At 43.2% G+C, this 23,053-nt stretch overlaps 1 protein-coding gene across 5 annotated transcripts in view; it reads right to left on the bottom strand.

Moving 5' to 3' along the window:
* Window positions 1-23,053, bottom strand: part of FGD5 (FYVE, RhoGEF and PH domain containing 5) — a 130,767-nt gene that overhangs the window by 13,425 nt on the left and 94,289 nt on the right. For all 5 annotated transcript variants that reach the window (XM_081852282.1, XM_081852283.1, XM_081852280.1 and 2 more), the window contains exons 10-14: window positions 21,488-21,546; window positions 14,449-14,520; window positions 13,211-13,279; window positions 5,769-5,852; window positions 4,018-4,097 (exon numbers count right to left, since the gene is read on the bottom strand). In XM_081852282.1, the coding sequence (XP_081708408.1) occupies window positions 4,018-4,097; window positions 5,769-5,852; window positions 13,211-13,279; window positions 14,449-14,520; window positions 21,488-21,546 (364 nt within the window). The remainder of the gene's footprint in view (window positions 1-4,017; window positions 4,098-5,768; window positions 5,853-13,210; window positions 13,280-14,448; window positions 14,521-21,487; window positions 21,547-23,053) is intronic.

Here is a 23,053-nt window from a genome sequence, read left to right as displayed (position 1 = left end):
TGTCTGTGCCTCCCAGCTTTATTTACTCTCCGCGTGCTTCCTGCACCCAAGTCCTTACTTGCAAGATGGCTTCCATCTATTAAAGACCTCTGATGTTTGCATTGCCAATCTTAGAGTTGGAAGGAGTCCAATGGTCATCTAGTCCAACCCCCCTACAATGCAGGAATCTCAGCTAAAACACCCAAGAGAGATGGCTATCCAACCTCTGCTTAAAAACCTCCAAGGAAGGAGAGTCCACCACCTCTCGTGGAAGTGTATTCCACTGCCGAACAGCTCTTACTGTCAGAAAGCTTTTTCCAATTGTAACTTGTTTCCAGCAGGACTTTTGTGCCTTTATTAACAAACAAAAATTTCCCTCTGCCCCAGTACCGCGTCTGAATGCTAGGGAGAGCTTCATGCAGCTGAGCTGATAAAGGCACAAGACCCTTCCCAACCCACCTGAAATGCTAAATCAAGTCTAGCTGAAATCTCTGGATATATACATGCATTTTGGAAATAATGGGAAGAATTCAATGTAGCACTAAGGAGATTGCTCTGTCAGGCAAGCAATGCTTCTCTGATGGAATGATTCCCCCCCCCCATATGCTGTACTGGGGTTTCTCTCAATCTTCTAAACCAATTAGGGGGGCACAGGAGATCGGTAGGGACAGGAAAGCTCTGTTGCACTAGCAAAAGCCCTTGCACTAACAGAAGAGTGGCCCACAATCACTGTGTTCATTTACGACAGGGAGTAAATGAAAGAGGATTTGAAAAGAATTGCAGGTGAAAGCAGCAATGTGGATGGCTCTTTAGCTATCACTGTTGCATACTGTTAGACAGGAGTGTCAATTGGATAAGATGCCTGTGTCTGTCTGTACAAAACATTTATTTGGGAAGCCTGGACTTTGAAAGTCATCTAATCTTCCTTGCTGTATTATACTGTATTGTTTTAATTAGTGTTCTTTATAGTTGTTCTGATTTTGTGTGGAGTGCCCTACCTGGGTGGATGGAGCAGCCAAGTAATTTCGTTGTCCCCGAGAGGGGGCAATGACAATAAAGATATATTATTATTATTATTATTATTATTATCGACTTCCAACTACTGTCATACTTCTCACTTTTTATTATTCTTATTATTCTTATTTATTAAATTCATATGGCCCCCTTCACAGGATGGTTTTGATGCATGTGTGCCAGATATGCTCAGCACGAAATATGGGGCATCCCTCACATATATGCATAGACAAACTGCAGCATAGAATCACCTGCCACGAAGTTCAAAGCATCTTTGAGAAAGAGGGGAGAATGAACCCACAAACCAACAGTGTGCACTACAGCAAAGTTAGCCAGAACATCTGATCAGGGATTATATGCCAACAAAAGCCTGATCTTCCACAGACACTTTCCATCTGCTTTCTGCTCCATTAAACTGCTTCTGGACTGATATATTGCTTAAGTGAGGAGAGAACACTTGGCTGCTGCTTTGTTAATTGGCACTGATCTTTTCTGTGTAAGTAGCTTGCTGGGGATGAAGAAGGGCACACAGCTCTGGATGCACAAGCCAAAACTACCAAAAGTACCACCCAAGGTATCTTGCTTCTGATCTGTAAGCTGTCTTGAGTCCCACCAGGAAAACAGGCGGGGTAAAAATAAATGTATTGGTATCATCATCATCATCATCATCATCTTGTTGTGGCCTCCTGGGCCCTCATTGTGAAAGCTGGTTTGTTTTTAACTGTGCATATCAAGTGATGAGCAAACTGCAATATTTGTTTTTTTAGCAGAACCCTGTTTCACCAAGTGCAAAAGAGATACACTTAGAATTCAGTAATGCTCAGCCCAGGAATTTGTTTTTTTTCGAGGACCAGAACTGAACTAAGTTTACAGCCCTTTCACACACAAAAATCACTCCTGGTTACCTCTTCACCCCTACCCCCAATTTCAACAGTATAATTACAGAGAGGGAGTCATACTGCTGTGGTCTTGTTCAACAGTTTGGGAGCCAGAAATCCTTGCCTATTCACTTCAAATTACCCAGAGATCCAACAGTTGATCTTGATTTATTTTGCCAATTCCTGGTTTAAGAACAGTGGAAACACGGACCCTGATTGCTACTGCACTGTGGCAGGCAGCAAGGAACATCAGTGCAGCATGGGAACTAGCCACGAGGAAGACCCTACAAATCTCAATGCTAAACAGGGTTTCACAGCAGCCTAAAGATAATTTTGCTGAATCGCCTCCTACAAGACTATCTAAAGTCCCATTGTTACAGGGGTACTGCCTGGTTGGGCTTGTGTGTCTGACAGACAGATAAAGCACAAAGAATCTCATTTGCAGTCTGCATAAGAGCTAACTCCAGCCAGCTACACAACAAAGATAAGAGAGATCTCAAGGCCAGATATACCACTAGCTCTGCCTACAGATTTCCCCTCCCCTGTGGTCTTGATCTGTGCCTATGGCAGACTTCAGGGGTCATCTGATTTCTTAAAAGTTGCTTCTAATGGGTCCCTACGACCCATGCATTGATACAATTCTAATCTTTTGTCTATTTCCTTCTCATAGTGCTTAATTGCAACTCATGCATCTTATTCATTCCTACCGTATTTTTCACTCTATAGGACACACTTTTTCCCCTCCAAAAATTAAAAGGAAATGTATGTGCATCCTATAGAGCGAATGCAGGATGCGCGGCTAAGCCCAAAGCCAGAACAGGGAGACGGAGCACTGCGCAGCGCTCTGTCTCGCTGTTCTAGCTTGGGGTTAGCTGTGCAAAGCCTCCGCAGGGCAGCGGGGTGAAGGCACCCCGCTGCCCTGCGGAGGCTACAAAGGCTGTCCCTGAAGTCAGAACAGTGAGACAGAGAGCTCTGTCTCCCTGTTCTAGCATAGGGATGGCTGCGCAAAGCCTCCGCAGGGCAGTGGGGTGCCTTCACCCCGCTGCTCTGCGGAGGCTTCAAAGGCTGCGCTCCAGGGGCTTCAGGCAGCTATCCACAAGCCTTCCAAGCACAGGAGTTCCCGCTGCACTCAGAAGGCTTGCGGATAGCCGCCTGAAGCCTGGAGAGCGAAAGGGGTCGGTGCACACCGATCCCTCTTGCTCTCCAGGCTTCGCTTCGCTGGAGAGGCACTGCATAGTTTTCCCTCTCTGTGCAGCGCCCCTTCAGTGAAGTGGGAGGAGAATGGAAGGCGCTCCGTTTCTCCTGCCGCTTCGCTGAAGGGGCACTGAGAAGAGAGGGGGAGAATTTCCCCCCCTCTGTTCTCCCCCTCCTATGGTCCGGTGGTTCTAAACATGTGCTCTTCTGATTCCTACCTGAACTGCTGCTCTTTGCCAACTGAGGTAAAGGGAGCTGGTGGACAGGGTATAAAGGCAAAACCCTATGAATGTAGTTTTTTCTAAGACCTAAACTTTTCTTCACTGAGCCCAGATGCAGTAATAGCAGCAAGGGTCCATTTGTGCTGCCGGCAATCCTGTGATCTCAATGCACTTTTTGGTTTTAATAGTTGTTAATTCATTAGGAAGGTTCCTTGTAAACAGAGACCTCCATTACGTTGTCAGTATTTTTTTTAAAAAATAATCTTTCCTCTTTCATTTAAGCACTATAAAATGCCCTAAAACCCACCAGGCAGAATTAGGTAATTATGACTTTTTATTAGCCCACCAGTTACCTCAGGGACATGACAAGTGAAGTTATAAGAAGCGAAAGAGGCAAAGCGTGACAGCAGGGAAGTTACAAAAGATCAAGAGACAGACCACGAGTCTATTAGAAATAGATTTTCTGCTCTCCGCTCTCTAAGATCTTCTGAAGTGCTGAGCTAAAGCCTTCGGCTCATTATAAGTGCTGAGACAGTTATGTCTTCTGAGCTATACGTTCAAAATGAATGCCTTCTTTATAGTTGAACACTTGCCCATTATCCACTAGGACACCATGGATATGAATGGAGTTTAAATATAGTGAGATGCCAGCCAAGTCTTGGGATGCAGTTGCACTCGTCCAGGGAGTCAATTTTTTTCAGAAAAACGAATAGTGCTATGATATTGCCTACCTTGCCGACAGAGTTAAGCAATTTTCAGCGTATTCAATCTTCAAGACATTTTGTGCCTTTTCTGTCACTGGACGGCTAACCTAAAAACAAATGACATTTGTCTGTAGCTAGGAAGGAAATCTGTTAAAAACCATCCATGCCCAGAGCATGCAGACACTTAAATCCCTTTTGTCATAGAGCTGGGGCAACGTGGTGGCCTCTGGTTCCCAAGAAGGTCTCAAAGTGTCCATCAACACAGACAGGCTTTCTTAGGTGTTCACATAATATAAAACGAAGTGATGGATTTTCCAAGGTGATTTTCCAAGTGAAATATACTCAAGAGAACAGCCATAGGTCTCATGGTGTTTATTTCAGTGTGCTGGTAAAAACAGTCAGTTATTGGGTGTGTTGCCTGGCTGGCCCCTCCCAAACCCAGGCTATATATCCTTTATTCACACCTGATAGGCTAGTTCAAACTTCCCTTCTGAAACCAGATTGGACGGCTCCAGCAGCCAATCAGATGCTACATTATAAAACCCTCCCTGCCTATTATTCAAGGATCCCAACTCCAGACATAACACCGAGTAAACACAGGAGGAAGGCCAGCCGAATGAGTGGAAGCCTTTGTACCCTGTTGGGAGCAATGCATCACCTCAGGCAGCTGCAGGGCCAGACCAAGACATTTTGGCACCTGAGGCAAACCTCAAAATGGCTTTGCGAGTGAAGGTCTACATCAGGAACAAAGGGGGATGGTGGGAATAAAGATCTACAAGTGTGAGAGGAGACCAGCAATGCTTCATATTTACCAAGAGGCCTCTGTAGAGGCAGAATCGGGGGGGGGGGCTTATGGGGGAGGCAGCAGATCAAGCCTCCAAAGAGTATGCCAGCAGATCTTTATTCCCATGTTATGAATGGGAAACCGAAGCTGAGAAACAAAGGGTTGAATTCTATTTTAGTCACACTGAAATCAGCATCATTGTAATTTAAATAGGTAGAGTAGAACTTAGTCGGCTACAATGCCAGGTCAAGACCACCTGGCCCACTGGATCCCACTCTCTAGAACTGAGATGGTGGAAAAGTGAATGTTCTTAAAGGATAAAAAAGAATAATAGTCATTTAAAGGTTTGGATCCTTTCAGCAAGGCTTCGGACAGCAGCTTTCTAGGCAGTGTGGAGAAATTAAGCTAAACCGATATCGCAGGACTTTCCCTGTTGTTTAAATTTAAAATGTTCTGAATACTTCACAAATCAGGCATATACTCTGCCCTCTCACCTATCTCTTAAAGAAAAATTTTTGGTGAGGCACAGGTGCAATGAATAATTTCCACATTCTTCAGAAACATATTAATTTAAATTGATCCAAAACTTCTTACACTGCCACGTCCAACAGCACATTGCTTCATTACTTGTTGATGTGAAGGAGGGCTTCTTGTTAGTGCTCCAACATTAACCCCTAGCTAAAGCAACTCTCAGTAGCTGCAAAGAGAACCAAAGGGAATCCTGACTAGATAGTAAATCAATTTTGATTTACATTATTCAGGACCAGCCTCTTTGGAAACTGCCTCATTAGGACTTTATTAACATCCTTGCCCACTGCTGCTGAACTTGTTCTAAATTCCTGCGCTTCAAATACTTTTCTCATTTTAGCTCCTGTAGCAAACAAAGGTAACCTGAAGATAAAACACCTCTCCTTCCTTCCAGCCAAAGAGAACTAAAAGGCTTCCAGCTGGATGAAAATGCGGTGCTAAACAAAAGAGAGGGTGTTCACGTTACCCTCATGCCAGACACAGCCAAGGTGTTCTTCAGACGATACTTGCCATCCTTCTGGGGATACGTATACAGCAGAACATCATTCATCTGTACAAAGAGGAAGACAAAATCAATTACTTGCAACATACCTCACAAGTCTCACTGGCATTCTAGGTCCACTACAAGGAGCAACTTGATGAACTATCTGGGGAACGGTCTGATTGCCAAATTCCTGAAAGGACCAAATGAAGGGGTTTCAAATGTGGGTGGGAGGATTTGTCATGTGACAGAGTGGCTGAGTGGCGGCTTTGCCACTCGCCTGCTTCGTAACCCGGCTCACATTAGCCAAACACTGCGTAACTTCTACCAAGTGGGTCAAATGATATGGGGCATTTTCAGATTATCCGTTTATAATGCAATGAGCAGACAGTTCTTCTGGAAATTTTGTTGTGGGAATAGACATTTCCCCAGCATAATTAAATATGCAATATTTTGGGAATCTGTAACAGGGGTGGGGGAGAAATAGGCTGTAACCAGCCAGGAAAGCTACTGAATGTTTGCACCACAGGGGAAAGGTGTGCCACTGTTCGTGTGTGTGTGTGTGTGTGTGTGTGTGTGTGTGTGTTTTAAAATCAAATGGGGAAACAGAAGCTGAACATGGAAAACATGAGAGGAGTATGTTGTGATTATGATGTTACACAGATACCCTGTAAAAGTGAGTAAAGCACAGCTATTTCACAGTAAGCAGTGACACTTAGCTGAAATCCTGAACTGCTATTTGTAGATTTTATATAACAGCACACACCTTTCTAAGTGCTGAATGTCACAAGTTAGCCAACTGTACTACTGTGTCCTGAATGATTCTATCTAAACGGGCTTGTTTTTAGTGTACTTTAGCCAGTATTCACAATACATTTCCTTACTGTTATTACTTTTCTTGCTTCTTAATACTTTTCTATATAACTTTTGATAGTTAATAGGATTCATGCTCTTGCTGGGTGAGGCTACTGTGTGAAACCATGGCTTCATACCCCACACTGGCATTTATCAGGTGTTAAGGGCCAAATGGTGGAAGATTCAGAAGATCTCTCTTTTAAAGTATAATCTGCTATAGGGGGAGAAGGCAAATCAGGGCCTTCCTCCCCCTGTACATTTTCTCAGGCTATCATTATTTCCTGAATAGTATCTGTATGATTCCACTCCATGAATCTCCATAGGGTCAAAACTTTTTTTTAAAATAAGCAACAATCCACTACTATGCCACTACTGCCAGATTATTTAATCAGGCTGCCAGAACGTCTTAATAAAATATCTGTATAAAAAATGAACCCTATTATTATATTGGGATAAGCCATATAAGCAAGAACCCGAAGAGGCACATGGATAGACAAATACTGAAGACTGAAAAGCACAAGTCACAGAACTGATATTAAAAAGTAAGATTGAATTCATTATGAGGGAAATCAGACGTCACAATGCATTTAAAGCTAATAAAATATTTCAAGACTGGGGAAAGTGGGTGATTTGTACCAGGGACGCGGACTTATAAAAAATATTGGGGGGGCCCGGGAAAGCTCATGAATAATAAATAAGCTCATGAATATGCAAATAAAGTGGCGCCGCCTCCTCGTGAGCGAATAGGGGAGAGCGTGCTGCGCCTATTAATCAGCTCCAAAGGAAATTGGGTGGAGCTTTTGCTCGGGAGGGAGGGCAGGAGGCATGCAGCCCGCGCCTCCCTGTGCATTTTGGGCTGGGGGAGGGGCGGCGATGGCGCTCTGCTGGAGGGGCGCCGGAGATTATTGGGGGGGGCGGAGCCCCCCCAAACGAATTTTTGAGGGGGCTCGGGCCCCCTCAAGCCCCATGGAGTCGGCGCCTATGATTTGTACGGTTAGAGCATAGTGGGGAAACAATTTGAGTGCCACCAGCCCTATGGACAATATGAGAGGAAAGAAGCTCTCTTCACAAGGAAATGTAGTGTGTTTATCTGTGTTTCTGTATATTGCACCCACACAAGTGTAGAATCCAGGAGCAAACTCCAGCCACCATGACAGTGACATAGTGTTAACTTACACAGGGTCTTTGTTCTGTCTGAGTTCTGTCAACTTTTAACAGCAGTTTGCCTTCTTAACCATAAAACATGCAGTCCTTTAACTGGAGGTATTAGGCATGCAACCTGGGACCTTACACCTGGCAAAACATGCACCATAGCTCTGAACACTGGAAAATAGAACTGGAATGCTCAAATCCTGATCATTAGTTCCTTCCATGCTATACACTCACCCTGCTCCCTGCGCATTATTCTTTGTCTATCAGATTTATTATGGCACAAGGAGAAATATATTCTTTTCTTATCCCTTTAAAGAGCCCATGTTTGCTTCTCAAACAGCCTCAACAGCAGACTTTCCATATGACAAGGTGACAAATGGCTTGTCAGGGAAGTTTTTGTATCATTTACTTATTGCTTCATAAATTACCCACCCTGCCAACATTAATCTAATCATCTTGGTGACCCCCACGTTGTTGTGATCTCATTATGTATCCCTGTTTAACAAGGGCTAAACATACCCACCGAGACAAATTCATTACAGCCTCTTGGAAATTGGGGATTGGTGAGGTTAGCAGAGGAAAAGCCTCAGCTATTAAGAAATGGTTCACTGGAATGAATTTGACTGTGGTTATTTATTTATTTCAAAAACAGATTAAATATGGGAACTAATGCCACAGGAAGAGTATCAAGAGAAATTAATTTTGTTACTAAGCCACAAAAATGCTCTTGGTTCATGCAGCTAGTAATTCAACCTCCCAAATGAAATGGTGCTGGTGCAAAAAATAAATTAAGAGAATTGGGCTGCAGCATCCTTTGCATATTCAAAGTTTGCTTAATTACAGAGAAGGCCATACATACACTTTCTTTGCCTGTAATGCAGCCACATTGTTCAGGGTCATTCCAAGTCTCAGAAAAGACAGCTAATGAAGGGCACCCCGCCAACAAAAAAATATGAGTTCATGTGAGGCATTGTCAGGCTCTTCCCAGCATGCACTGCTACACCCCTTGGCTACAAATTCTGCTTATTTTATTTATGAGAAATATTTCCACGAAACCAAAGACACTGTATGGTTGGTGATGATTAAGGAAGCCACCCTAGCGCACTGTTGCTATGGCAGCCATGATTAGTATCCCTCAGTTTTATTAAACATTAATGGTGGTTGTGTTTTGTTAATTGCCCATTAGAGTTATTTCCCATCTGTTTTGTCTTTACATTCAAGGAAATGTGTCTGCAGTCTCTTCTAAGGCCTCACTGGCCATGACTTGCCACTATGAAATTCAAATTAATGCTCCTCAGCTTACCAGGAGGGGGATGGTAATGCTAAATATCCATGCAGGGTCTGAATATCTGTATAAAAGAGCAGTATGAATGAGATTTACGCTGGTGTAAGTACCTAACCGGCACTACGTACCAGCCATTTTCCCCCCATTGCTATTTCATTGCTACCATTATAGCAATATTTTAGCCAGTTCTTAACGGACTGAAAATGCTTCTAGGCATCCTTAATCTGCAGAGATACCAAGGCAGCATACAAATATATAGAAGGGGAAACCCAGATAATACCATTAAGGATTAGTGGCAATAGCTAACTAAGTGATGCTCAGACTTAAGTAATTTTGTAAGCGCCTATCAAAATGTTTTCCCTTTTCCCAATTTATAAGACAAAGGAGAGGCAATGTTTTCCTAAATAATGTCTGGCACGATGGCATTGCATCTGAAGTAAATCAGTAAGCATGTACACATGGTAAAGGTTAACTTCAGCATTTCTGGGAAGGACCCTATACCTCATCTATGCTATTATATGTGCATGGGATCAATTAAAAAAGTTATTTCCATGAGATAAAACAAAACAAATTTACAGTGAGCTTTACTATCTGTCCAGTCAGATCTGCCAGGAAAACCAAGACATGGATTTAGCCTTTTTGTATAGATGAAAAGATTGGAATCGCTGCAAATACAGAAGATAGTCCAACAGGGAGTATATTGGTGTGTAGGTGTCTGCATGTGTGAAGAAGTGTGCATGCACACGAAAGCTTATACCCAGAACAAGCTTAGTCGGTCTCTAAGGTGCTACTGGACAATTTTTTATTTTTAAAAATTTACTGTGAAAAAGAAGTTATTTAGGATAAAGATGACAATATATTTGTACAGTATCTTCTCATGACTAAATTTAGGTTGGACATCAGACTTCTGGAACAGTCTTCCTAGAGAAAGTGTGGGAAAGAACCTCAACAATTTTGAGATGTTTAAATGAGCTGCAGAAGAACTGTGGAAGAAGCGTGAATGATTATTTCCACGCTGTAATAAAAGCAGGGACTCATGCATTTCCTCTGATGCAAAGTCCAAAAAGAACAAGGAAACAGGAAACACAAATCACTTGGCGCTTCCTCTGTCACTGCTTGCTTCTTTCATCTGTGACCAGTTGTATCTAGTTCTTCAGATGAGGCCCTCTTCAGTTTCATCTGCAAAATGCAGCCTTAAAGGACACTGCCTTCTTGGTGGTGATCTCCCAGCAGTGGAATGCCCCCCCCCCGCCCCCAGTCAAACTCTTCGTATAGCGGTTTTTCCGTCTTGCGAAGCAAGCCCATTGACAGCTTAGCGGATTAGTGCTATTAGCGGCTTAGCGACTTTTAGCGGATCAGCTGATAAGCGGCTTAAGGCTTAGAAAAAGGGGGGGGAAAGGGAAAAAACCCCGCAGGAACTCGCAAGATATTTTCGTCTTGCAAAGCAAGCCCATAGGGAAATTCGTTTTGCGAAGCGCCTCAAAAACAGAAAACCCTTTCGTCTAGCGGGTTTTCCGTCTTGCGAGGCGTTCGTCTTGCGGGGCACCACTGTATCTCTTCCTCTAGTGTGTAGGGATCTCTGCATATTCACAAATCAGCATACAACCCACAAGTAGCCACCACACACACACAAACTTCTTAAGGGCTCGATCCCATTCAATCTATCCAGGTACAGGCTTCTGAGAGATCAAGGTGCAGCCTGACTCATAATCTTGCACCCTGGAACTTGTGCCTCCTCCTCCAAATGTCCCAGCACCTTCAAATTTGATTCCAACCCCACAACTTGAGAACTACTTCATTAACTGGTAAGGGGAATAATGAATGGGGAAAACCTATGCTACGCTGGGAGCCTGGGTAGTTTTGCAGCCACAAAGTTGTGCAGTATTGTTGAATTTGGTGCATCCTGGCAAGATGTTTGTTTGCTCTGTTTCACTGGATGCCTGGCCGTTTCCTGAGTCCAATGTCTGTTTACAGAGATGCTGGATCCTCTTTTCAAAGATCACCAGGATACGCTGCTGAATTGACACTCTCTGCTCCTCCAAGCTTAAACACCTTTGGAATATTCTGTAAGCATTGAACTGTCAGCCAATTTACCTGTGGGGCATGGAATGAAACCTGCATATGGATCACCAAATTATTTCAAATATAATAAAAAACTGTCTGTTTGCTGTGCAAAAATGTGATTTCTAAAGGACCGTCTTTCTGCCCCTGAAGATCCAGAAATGCCTTTTGGTCAGCAGCCCTTTATGTAAGGAAGTAAGTCCCACTGAACTCAATGTTACCTCCTTCCAAGCACACATTTACTCAGACTGTTTCAGTCCCACGCTAGAAAATATCACTGGGGAAGTTCTTCTTTTATCGTAGCCGCACAATACATGGACGCACAATCTACATATGTTGGCTCCGTTTGCACAGCAGGCTTCCACTTGCACAAAGGAACTTCCCTGTCTTCTTCCTTGCTCCTGCATCCCCATGCAAAGCCTCAAAATCTGGTAGAAACATCACAATCTGATAGCATCTCCAGTCTTTACTACTCATGCAATGAAGCTTCCCCATCCTCTCCTCTGCAGCTGCCTCCCAGCCTCAAACTCCAGATTGTGATATTCCTACCAGAACCACTGATGGCTTTCAGTTCAATCGATAGTGTTGAGAAGTACATCACAGGTTTCTCAGGCTTTTATTTTCCTGGATTGTTCTAGAAATCTTTCCCCTTAAAAAAAATCACAAAAAGCTACCAAAAATGGGACTGCATGGCCCAGATGTTTCACTTTTTAAAACTGGTTGATCCCTACTCTTCCTTTTCAATCTAAACTCCAGCAGTTTTGTCTTTCGTGATACTACACATGCATGACCATATCATTCATTTCTGGCAGGCAAGCATTAAAAAAAAAAAAAAAAAAGAGTCACTGGTATGTCTGTTAAATCCCACAAGAATGAGCTCGTGCAGTATCTCCATATGCCAAGGGATTATAATTATTTCCCCCCCTGCAGTGAGCAGCCAGTTTTACCCCATTCAACACAACGTTTAACAGAAGCCTAAACTCATGTCTCATGGAGAAATTGCCACCCCATAGCCCTTTAATGGTAAATTTACTCTCATTTCAATGCACACTTTGTTTCAACTATAACATTGCCTCTGTCTCTGCAACTTTTTATGATGAGGACAACTGTGAAAAGCATAATTGAAGCCGAGGCTGTGCTTAACATCTCCCACTGCCTCTTCAGCATTGCAGCAAGAAGGGCGAAGGAACACTACTGCAAGGAAGTATCCTGGTCCCTGAAAGATCTGCCTGCTAAAACTACAGCAGTGGCTAGCTGAAGCTCCTTAGTAATCAAAGGAAGGCACACTTCTCCCGCTCAGAGGCACCTCAGCCTTGGATATTACTTTGCATGCTCCAGAGCTAAGCACACAGGAAAATAGGTTTTAGTGAAAATAAGGTGTCAGCCTGATCTTATATAGTATTGGAAGCAAGATGGACATGATGTTGAATGTGTGTGATTGCATTTTACCTGTCTAGTTTTGTTTTGTTTTCCAAGTAAGAGCCACAGCAGGACCAGGGACACCAGGGTTAGGACAGTAGCAGAGGTGGTACTGGACCTCTCCCCCAACAGTCCTGACAGAAATCCTCCTGCCCAACAAATTTCTATTTGCTCTCAACAGAGGCACTTACATCAGCATCAAAGGAAGCTAATAGATACCTAAATACATTGAAATCAATGGGTTGAGGGGGCATACCTAACTAACGCTGCATAGGATATAGCTGTAAAAAATAAATAAATCCTGCTACAAATTAAAATATTGTCATTCCTTGTGCCAAATAAACCCTGAGACCAAAAGGGTGGCTTCTATTGGCCCATTGTTAGGGTATAATGGTTATGAGACAATTAATATACAGAGTCATATACTATGCCTGTTTATGCAGAAGTCTGCTAAGCAGATTGGGAATTACTTCAAAGTGGGTGCATGGAATTGCAGCTTTGCAGTGCCGTCCTAACCATGTTTGCTCAGAAGCAAATCCCACTGCATTCATTGTAGCTGGCCTCCTAGCTGGGATGTTTAGATCACAAGCCTCAGTCACCAAGACCCACTTGTCTGCATGTGTCCGCAGAGTGAAAGAGATTAAAGTATTCTTACCAAGAACAAATGTCGAGGGTGCCTATTTTTTCCACACACTTTCATCAGCGTCCCTTCTTTAAGAAACACCTGAGGAGGAAAACAGAGCCTTCAGTCAGTACCTCCTGCCTTCGAAGATGGGACTGCAGGCGGCAGCTAGCGCTGAATGTGGCAGCTAGGTTGCTTGTGGGGGGCAAATCACAACTAGCATATAGCACCTGGTTGCAGGATTTGCACTGCCTGCCAGTCTGCTAGTAGGCCAAGTTCAAGGTTTTGGTGTTGACATGTAAGGCCCTGTACAGCTCAGGACCAGGTTACTTGAGAGACCACTTTATCCCTGATATAGGTCACTGCGTTCTCCTGCAGAGTTTCTTCTTAAGGTCTCCAAAATATCACAACTCAGTTCCACAGTAACTTAGGGTAGGGCTTTCAGTGTCAAAACCCCTGTTCTATGGAGCAGCAATCCTGTTGAGATACAACAGACGTCCACTATCTGTACTTTCCAGAAACAACCAAAGACATTTTTGTTTTGACAAGCTTTCCCAGCTGCATGAAAAGATCTCTGCCTTAGGTGTTTGTCTTGTATTTTCTTTAAACCCATTTTGGGTTTGATTGTTTTTTGGACTGTTTCTTAAAAAAAGAATTTTGCCTGTTTTTATGACATGCATATAAATTGCTTTGAGACTTTTATGTAAATGGTGATTCCGAAACAATTTAGTGGGAGTAGGAGTAGTCATTAAGCAGAAGCCTGGGTGAATTCAAAGTGTTTTTTGCTTTCTGCCTAGAAGTTGAAAATGTTGGGGGCAAGGGAAGCCTCTCCAACTATGGTACTCCATAACTGAGATGCTATGGCTGAAAGAACCTTCTCCCTCACCACTGAAGGAGGCCTTTGGAGAAGGGCGTCAGCAGAAGAGCTTAAAAGCACCAGCAGCTTTTCTCTTTGGGGTGATAACCAGTTCTAGCACAGGAAGCAGTCCTTGAGGTGATGGGGCTGGGGTGTTGAAGGGTGGAGCTGAGGTTGTGCCTGCAAGGATGTGCTGCCAGACCCCCTGCTGGTGCGTCTGTGCAGGGGGGGGGGCATCCTTGCAACCACCCTACCCCATCCCAGGCCTGTTCTGCTAAGCTGCAGGGATGCGAGTGTCCAGAGGGCAGTTCAAGACAAACCATATAAGCTGCTAATGATAATAGCTACTGGGGCCTTGACAGAAAAAAAGATGGTAACATTATAGTAAGTGGAACCGAACCCAGGTGGAACTCACCCTTCCTGGTCGAAGGAGGTTGCTCTGCCCCTTGACACTGTGCTCTATATGTACCAGCTTCTGCAAATTTTCCTGTGGCAGAGAAAGGACCAAAAACAAACAAGAAAGGTTTAGCTTTTGATTCTTAGAAGGTGATCAAAACATTCCCTTTTCAGTTCAAAATGCACCAAGACAGGGCATTTTGCTACCTGAGGCAGAACAGCAAATGACACTCTCTTCCCTACAAGTCAAGGTAAATAATTTCCAAACCTCGCCAAGTTATTTGGGCAGTTGAAGCAGGAAATGCCACAAACATCTGTCTGTTTTTGGGGGACAGGGGGTGGGCTGGTGTGGAGGACTCCCTGGTCCTGAATAGGGTAACTGTGTCCCTGAAGGACCAGGTGCGCAGCCTGAGAGTCATTTTGGACTCACAGCTGTCCATGGAGGCGCAGGTCAATTCTGTATCCAGGGCAGCTGTCTACCAACTCCACCTGGTACGCAGGCTGAGACCCTACCTGCCCGCGGACTGTCTCGCCAGAGTGGTGCATGCTCTAGTTATCTCCCGCTTGGACTACTGCAATGCGCTCTACGTGGGGCTACCTTTGAAGGTGACTCGGAAACTACAACTAATCCAGAATGCGGCAGCTAGACTGGTGACTGGGGGCGGCCGCTGAAAGACCTACATTGGCTCCCAGTATGTTTCCGAGCACAATTCAAAGTGCTGGTGTTGACCTTTAAAGCCCTAAATGGCCTCGGCCCAGTATACCTGAAGGAGCGTCTCCACCCCCATCGTTCTGCCCGGATGCTGAGGTCCAGCGCCGAGGGCCTTCTGGCGGTTCCCTCATTGCGAGAAGCAAAGCTACAGGGAACCAGGCAGAGGGCCTTCTCAGTAGTGGCGCCTGCCCCGTGGAACGCCCTCCCATCAGATGTCAAAGCGATAAATAACTACCTGACATTCAGAAGACATCTTAAGGCAGCCCTGTTCAGGGAAGTTTTTAATCTGTGATATTTTAGTGTATTTTTGGTTTCTATGGAAGCCGCCCAGAGTGGCTGGGGAAACCCAGCCAGATGGGCGGGGTACAAATAATAAATTATTATTATTATTATTATTATTATTATTATTATTATTATTATGTCTAGCAGTTATAAAGAAACAAAGACTTAAGTCACAGTTTGCTGCCCTTTCATGACCCCCTAATCATTTTTTCCTGAAGCAGCTGTTTTGCTCTGCCTAATAATAGGGCCGGCTCTACACCTGGATTTCACTAACCAGCTGGGCCGAAGGTGGCCTTCCCATTAGAAAGCGTTATCATTGCTGAGGCATTACTCTTCTGAAGTGTGCTAGAAGCAGAATTAACATGGAGGCTCCAGACAAGCACTTCAAAAAAAAAATCATTTATTTTCAAATATTTCTACCCTGCTCTCCAACTCCAAAAGAGGTTCCAAAGTGGCCAGCAACTGAGAACCAATAAATTTAAAGCAACTTTACAGAGCATTAACAATAGCAGGGATGTGAAAGGCAATTGACAGCTGCACAACTGTTAGTAGTCACACAACAGGTGTGGCACGGGTGGATTTGAGTAGAGAGTCACTAAACCCTGGAACACCTCAGTGTGGTCTTGTGAACCAGCCTTTATACAAGAAGCACTGTATTGCCCAGAAGTTAATGTGATCTAGATCATCTTATGATGATTAATCAAGAGGAAGCAGCATTCCACAAAGGTTCACTGCAACATGAATTAAAAAGTTTTTTTTCCTTTTGGGTGCAGTATGTAGTCTGCAAACTATCCCTTTGAACAGCTTAAGTGCCTCTGTTTCCATTTCCAGGGTCACACCTACACTATACTTTTAAAGCACATGACTTCCCCCAAAGAATTCTGGGTACTGTAGTTTACCCCTCTCAGAGCTATAATTTCCAGCACTCTCAACAAACAAAAGTTCTCAGGATTACCTGGGGGAAGCCATGTGCTTTTAATGTATGGTGCAGCCATGAACTATGTGTAGAAAGGAGAAGAGAATTGGTAATTTATGTTTTTATTCAGAAATTTGTGTATTAAAAAACAAGACAAAAATAATGAAAGGAAACTGCTAATTGTTTCTTCCACTTCAGAAACAGACATTTCTGCTGTTCAAGGGGAAAGCAATATGTAATTTTGTCACTCAGCTATCCTCACTGGGAAACAGTAAAACCTGCTGAATCTGCAAACAGGAAGTGTTTAATTAAAGACTCAGGAGCCCTTAGAAACCACAACAGAAGTTTGCCTGCCCACAGTAGACAGGATGGAGCGGCATCAGCATTTTATTGGGGGTGGAGATGTACCACAAATCAGGTCTGAAAAAGCAAATGCAAACAATACAGAAAATAATGGAATGCAACATCTGCCTTTTCCATAAAAAGTGAACAGAGAATGGTAATTCCAGAGAAAAGGGTTGTTGTGGAAGTAGCCTAAGGCCCCTATATAGGAGTGTTGCCATATTTTTATGGAAGAAGAACTATATCTTAGGAACTGCATCAACAGAAGCTCAACATGTGAAACATTTCCTGGCATTGAGATGCAGTAATGAGAAATCAGCTATTCACTCACTGCCTGCCATCACAAAGACACACAACAACATCAGTATAGTTTTGTCTCTGTGGACAAACACTTCTTCCCTGGATATTTAGTTCTGTAACAGGGGCAAGGGATCTTTATGAGAGAATTTGCTGTCTACAGCATCACCAGACTACCATCCCAAAGTCTGCTTCGGAGACCAGGAGTATAAAAGTACTTATATGCAGTCACAATATTTGCCACGTATCTGAAATGGTGGGAAGTAGTCTAGTCCATTTCAGATCTCCTCTAGGTCATATACATCACACAATCCATAGTTCATAGACTTTAAGTGGTTTAGTGCATTACATTTGTTATTAACTGAATTTTAAATAGGATATTTTATACTGGGGTGTTTTATTTTATTGCAACTTTTCCTGAGATGCTTTGGGCTGGGTTATAAATGCAGTTGCAAAAGAGAGACACAGTAGATAAAAGGGAGTTTTAAATAAATAAATAAATAAATAAATAAATAAATAAATAAATAAATATTATGCAAATTCTTAAAAAAACAAACACCTCAACAACAACCCACCTTTGAATGTCATAGAATTGTTGACAGGATTATTTGTGATGCTTCACCTTCAGTAGCAATAGATATGTAGCTGTGGTCTTTACAAGCAAGGTTAAGTATTAAGTAAGTAATGAAATCTGGTGTCCTTTGCAGAGATTAGAGAACTCATTAACGGAGTCTGACCCTATTAACTGCCTACCTGCATTGAAGAGCTTGGACACAATCAATGAGTCCTGGCAAGTTGTGTAATCTTCCACAGTATGGTATTTAAAATGAATCTAATGAGACCTTTGTTCCCATTACAGTGACAATGCTGGATGGCACTTCAGTACGAAAGGGATGAGTTTTTAATGAATTGCTCTCATTACATCCGCAGCATTGGTGTGTTTGGTCTCCTAACATCTTGGTCTGCATGTCTCCATTGCAGTGATGTTTTCTTGTTCCCATGAAACATTTTAATTGGGCAGATGGTTTGTTGAGGCTGCAAGCCTATATACGCTTACTCTGGTGTTAACTGCTTTTGAAGACACTGGGTCTTATTTCCAGCTTAACACACACAGGATTGAGCTATGAAGGAGACTTGGAAAGGAAAAGAACAGTGCTGGTTAAGTTTTGCCCGGTGCCAATAATTACGGCTGAATTAATTGACTAATTGGTATGATGAATTGATTAATCAAAAATTAAAGGAGTGGACTGAATTTTAATCAGGACCCTGTCTGGGGAAATGGAAGTCCCATTCACAGGTGATGCTATGTCTCATGATACAATCAATGCTTTTAAAAGCATTTTCTTCACAATGCATCTTTTTTCGGGGTGGGTATTTAGCTGAGAAAATTTGCTAGCTTCATTAAACAACAGAAAAATATCAATTGAATTGGGAGTAATTATTATTTTAATAGGTTAATTAAACAGCCAGTTAGTAAAAAGCAAGATATATAATTTATTTTAAAAACCTTTCATTCAACCAAAAGTAATGTTAGGAAGTGAAGCGTCATTCATTTTTATTGCATTTTTCATTGTTGCTTTGGTATATATTAAATTTTACTTTTGAAAGAGATCCAAACACCTTGACTAGTGACCATAAAGCTTCATAAAGCAGTTTCAGAGTTGGAGGGCAGAAGATAAATAGGTGGGTATGTTTAAGGGGAGACGGCCACTGGTAGACTTAGTTCATCTCTCCACTTCCCCTTTAGGCAGTTTTCATAGCGTTTGATAACAATAATAATCCGTTGGTGGACCGGAGGGTTTCATGGAGGCAACTGATGAAAGGAAAATGGATGGCATAGCCACAGACTTCTAGATCATGAGCCTAGTCTTATTCTGAAAGGAATTAGATTTCTTGTCTAACATTTATTTTCAGGAAATGCTTAATATCGATTCAGCTCCTGTGGGCAAAGTTAATGCAAAAACAGTGAGACCCTTGGCTTTTCAGGATTTGTATCTTCATCTCTTTAGAAAGTTGCCAGCTTTTCTGTTGTCCTCCCTCTTGGGCCTTTCACAGCAGTTGGATGTGCAAAAATTAAACATTCCCCCCAGCACGTCTATCACTATGCCAGGGGAAATTTCACCTTCAAAATTTATGTGTGCCAACCTTCAGAGAAAGGCACAGGAGCCGAGCCAGAAAGATGGTGGTGGGGAGGAAGAGGTAATCCTGCTTGCAGGTGGTAATGCACCCAGCCCCGCCAAATACATTTTCTTCCTCTTTAATGAAGTGGAAATGGCAGTGTGCAAATGTCTACAGACTTCGCAGTGCAAAGACCCATCTGTTTTTTGTCCACAAGGAAAACTGTTGTTGAAACCTGGACAGTAAAACAGACCATGAAAATGTTGGCCGTGCTCAGTCTTGGCACATGTTTCAGAGACATGGATTTTAAATCCCACAATCGGAGATTCCCAGCTGTGTGGAAATGGGGGGACATTCTTGGCCACATTTTAAGCAGCTGCTTTGACTTTCCGTCTTGACAAAGCACATGGCTTCCTTTTTTAAATATATTTTTTAAAAAGTGGAAGCTTCGTTTCCTCTTCATAGGCACACAGCAGTCCTAAATTTCTGTAAAGAGAAGGTGGGCTGCATCTGAGCAGACGGAAGCTGTCGGGTGGATCTGGCTCACAGACACTTGGCAGGCTACCCTCCCCAGACGCTTCCGCCTTTCAAAAGCATAACAAGATTCCTTGCACAATCCCCCAGCAGCATATAAGAGCAGGTGAATTAGTATAACAGTCCCCACCATGTGGTTCCACGGAAGTGTCGGAAGTCCATCAATTTCCTATCTAAAAGCCATAGTTAAGAAGTGAATTTGTTTCTTTGGTGGTCATCTACTGTAGGGTTTAAAAAGCATGCAAGTCTCAAGGCACCTGTCCACAGGCACTTGTAAGAGTTGCCTCTATATCTTAGGATGCAAGAAATGTCAGTACAGTGGTACCTCTGGTTGTGAACGGGATCCGTTCCAGAGACCTGTTCGCAACCTGAAAAGAGCGCAACCTGAAGCACCATATCTGCGCAGGTGAGCGGTGCGATTTGGCACTTGTGCGCATGCACAAGGTGCAATTTAGCGCTTTTGCACATGCACAAGCGGTGAAACCCAGAAGTAACCCTTTCCGGTACTTCCAAGTCACCACGGGATGCAACCTGAAAAGACGTAACCTGAAGCATCCATAACATGAGGTATGACTGTATTTTCATCCCTCCCATTGCAAGGATCACCTGATCATCTTGTTTTACTTTCATATTGTGAGAAAGGAGTGGGCAGAAGCTACTCTTCAAGACTTCCATCTCTAGTACTGTTGCACTTTTTTCCCCTTTGAACTGTCCTGCAACAGGATGGCTGCATGAGAGCTGCTCCTCTCATACATGTTTGTTACATTCTTTTATTTCTTTAATTAGTAAACAGCTTTGCTTCCGTTTACTCTTCATTTGGGTGCTCACAAGAGCAGATGTGAGTCCACAGCACCAGGACTGATTCCTTGGAATGCTGCGTTGGTGTTCCTGTGTTCCTGTGATCGGAAGGTCGGAGAAGCTGCTCCCGTCACCCAGCCCATGCAGGCGCTGAAGACGTGGGCTGAACATGGGTGTACGGAAAAGAAAATGTGTGCTGCCAAGTTGCAACCGTAGATCAGTTTTCTTGAAACAGCAAACTTTAATAGGAACACAGGATGGTGCCTGACGCTGAGTGAGACCAATGGTCGATGTAGCTCAGGACAGTCCCACACTGACTTGCAGAGACTTCCTAAGGTTTCACAGTTTCCAGCCCAACTGAAGATGCATGGGATTGAACCTGGGACTTTCTGTGTGCAAAACAGATGCTCTAATGCAGGTATTGTTTCTTTTTGGTCCCAACATTGGCTTCCATTTCCTGCCTGCTGAGAAACACCCCTGGAGCTCTGTTTGCTAGAACAGGTAGGGGAAGGAAGTGGCACAAGGGAAAGAAAAACTGCTACATTATGGAATTAAAAATTGTGATGTAGGTTTCCAGGTTGAACTCTATTTGTGTGGGAGCCAAACTAGATGTGACACAGCAGATCAATTGTTAGATCTCTGGAAATGTTTCAAAAGCAGCTGCCACGGAGACTTTGATGCCCTGATGTTGGAAGTGTTTAACCCGAATTTGCATAGCTATTTTGTCTATTTATAAGCAATCCCCATACTATGTCAAACCACCTAGCTCAGGCATAGTCATATTTTGTTTTAACACTGGAATGTTTCATCGTTGCTTTACAGCACAGTCGTACACATGTTTACCCAGAAGTAAGCTTGCAATACTAACCCCGGTTACCAGGGAGTAAACCCCACTGAATTCAATAGGACTTGCTTCTGCGTGGGCATTGGGGAGCTACCCTGTGCGGTAAGTTTTACACTTTAATATTTATTTCTGACAGATAATTAAAAATACATGTTGATTTGAGATATATCTGAACTGGTAGCACTTAGGAGGCATCAGGGCACGGTGGAACTCACCCCTTGCTGCATGCTGTCATTGGCTCGGTCCGCAACTTCGGAGACGATGAGCAAGGCAGCTGCGGTGGAAGAAAGCAGAACACGTTAACTGAGGTTCAGAAAAGAAAAGATGTGCAGATTTTTAGGAGGAAGAATATATATCCTTCTTAGGTATGGAGTCTCGCCAGTGGCGTAGCGTGGGTTGTCAGCACCCGGGGCAAGGCAAGTAATTTGTGCCCCCTAACCCGTGGATTTGCGCCCCCTAACCCTAACCCCCAGATGTTGCGCCCAGTGCGGCCAGCCCCCCCTGCACCCCCCACGCTATGCCACTGAGTCTCACTAAGACCAAAATAAGTTGTACTGCCTAGGAATTAATGCCGTTCAAGAAATACATGTTCAAATTCCCGTTCAACCATTACTTGGTCTGGGAGCCTTAGACAAGTTGCTATAGCTCAGCCTCACTTCTACAAAATGAAAGCAACATTCCTATTGAACAGGGCGCTATTGCACACTTGCCTCAGTTACAGTTATTGCAAATATACATTATATGTAAGGTAAAGGTAAAGGGCCCCTGGATGGTTTAGTCCAGTCAAAGGTGACTATGGGATCTTGCTTTTCAGGCCAAGGGAGCTGGTTCCACGGACAGCTTTCCTGGTCATGTGGCCAGCATGACTAAACCGCTTCTGGTGCAACAGGACACCGTGACAGAAGCCAGAGCGCATGGAAGCGCTGTTTACCTTCCCGCCGCAGCAGTACCTATTTGTCTACTTGCACTGGTGTGCTTTCGAACTGCTAGGTTGGTAGAAACTGGTGTCGATACACTGGATAAATTTACTTGAATAAATGTGAGTTAATGCACAAATGCAATGGTAGAGTTCAGACTTTGGTGGGGATATATATATATATATATATATATATATATATATATATATATCAGAATATTGTGTTTGCCTCTGCTCAAACAACGCATTTTGGAACCCTCTAGGTTTTGGATCTGGCCACAATCTGGCATATGTAACTGGCTATACTTTGCACAAATCCAGAAGACAAAACATATACACTTTGGTTGCAAGGCATTAAGAATGCTTCAAATGAGAACACTGCACAGTAAAATCCCTTTCATGGATTCAGTTTTCCATATAAATCAAACTGCGTAGTAACAACCAGTTCTTGACCATGAATATAAAACCAACTGCTTTTCAAAGTTGCTTTGAAAAGTCGCATTGAGTTGCCTGCAGCAAGAAAAAGCGACTAATAAATTTAACAAATAATAATAAATTATTACGAGGGCCATTTGCAATGCAAGCCTATACACATATACAGACAAATAAGCCCCATTGAGCACATTGGGCCTTATTCACACTTAAATGTATATAGGATAGCAGCCTGACAATTCAAAGTGTTGTCACTACTCACGATCAAAGTTTCAGATAGTAAAATTGTTTCATGTTAAGTATTTGGTCATCACATACATTGTTCATTCTAAATATCTAATATGACCTATTTTGAGATCACAAGGAACTTAAAAATCAGAGAACAGTACATGTTTTGATGAGTGAGTGGCCCCAAATGACATGAACAAGAGAG

This window comes from Podarcis erhardii (genome assembly GCF_964252035.2).
Source record: "Podarcis erhardii genome assembly, chromosome: 2".
NCBI classification, from domain to species: Eukaryota; Metazoa; Chordata; class Lepidosauria; order Squamata; family Lacertidae; genus Podarcis; species Podarcis erhardii.
This window is presented reverse-complemented; position numbering and strand designations above follow the sequence as displayed.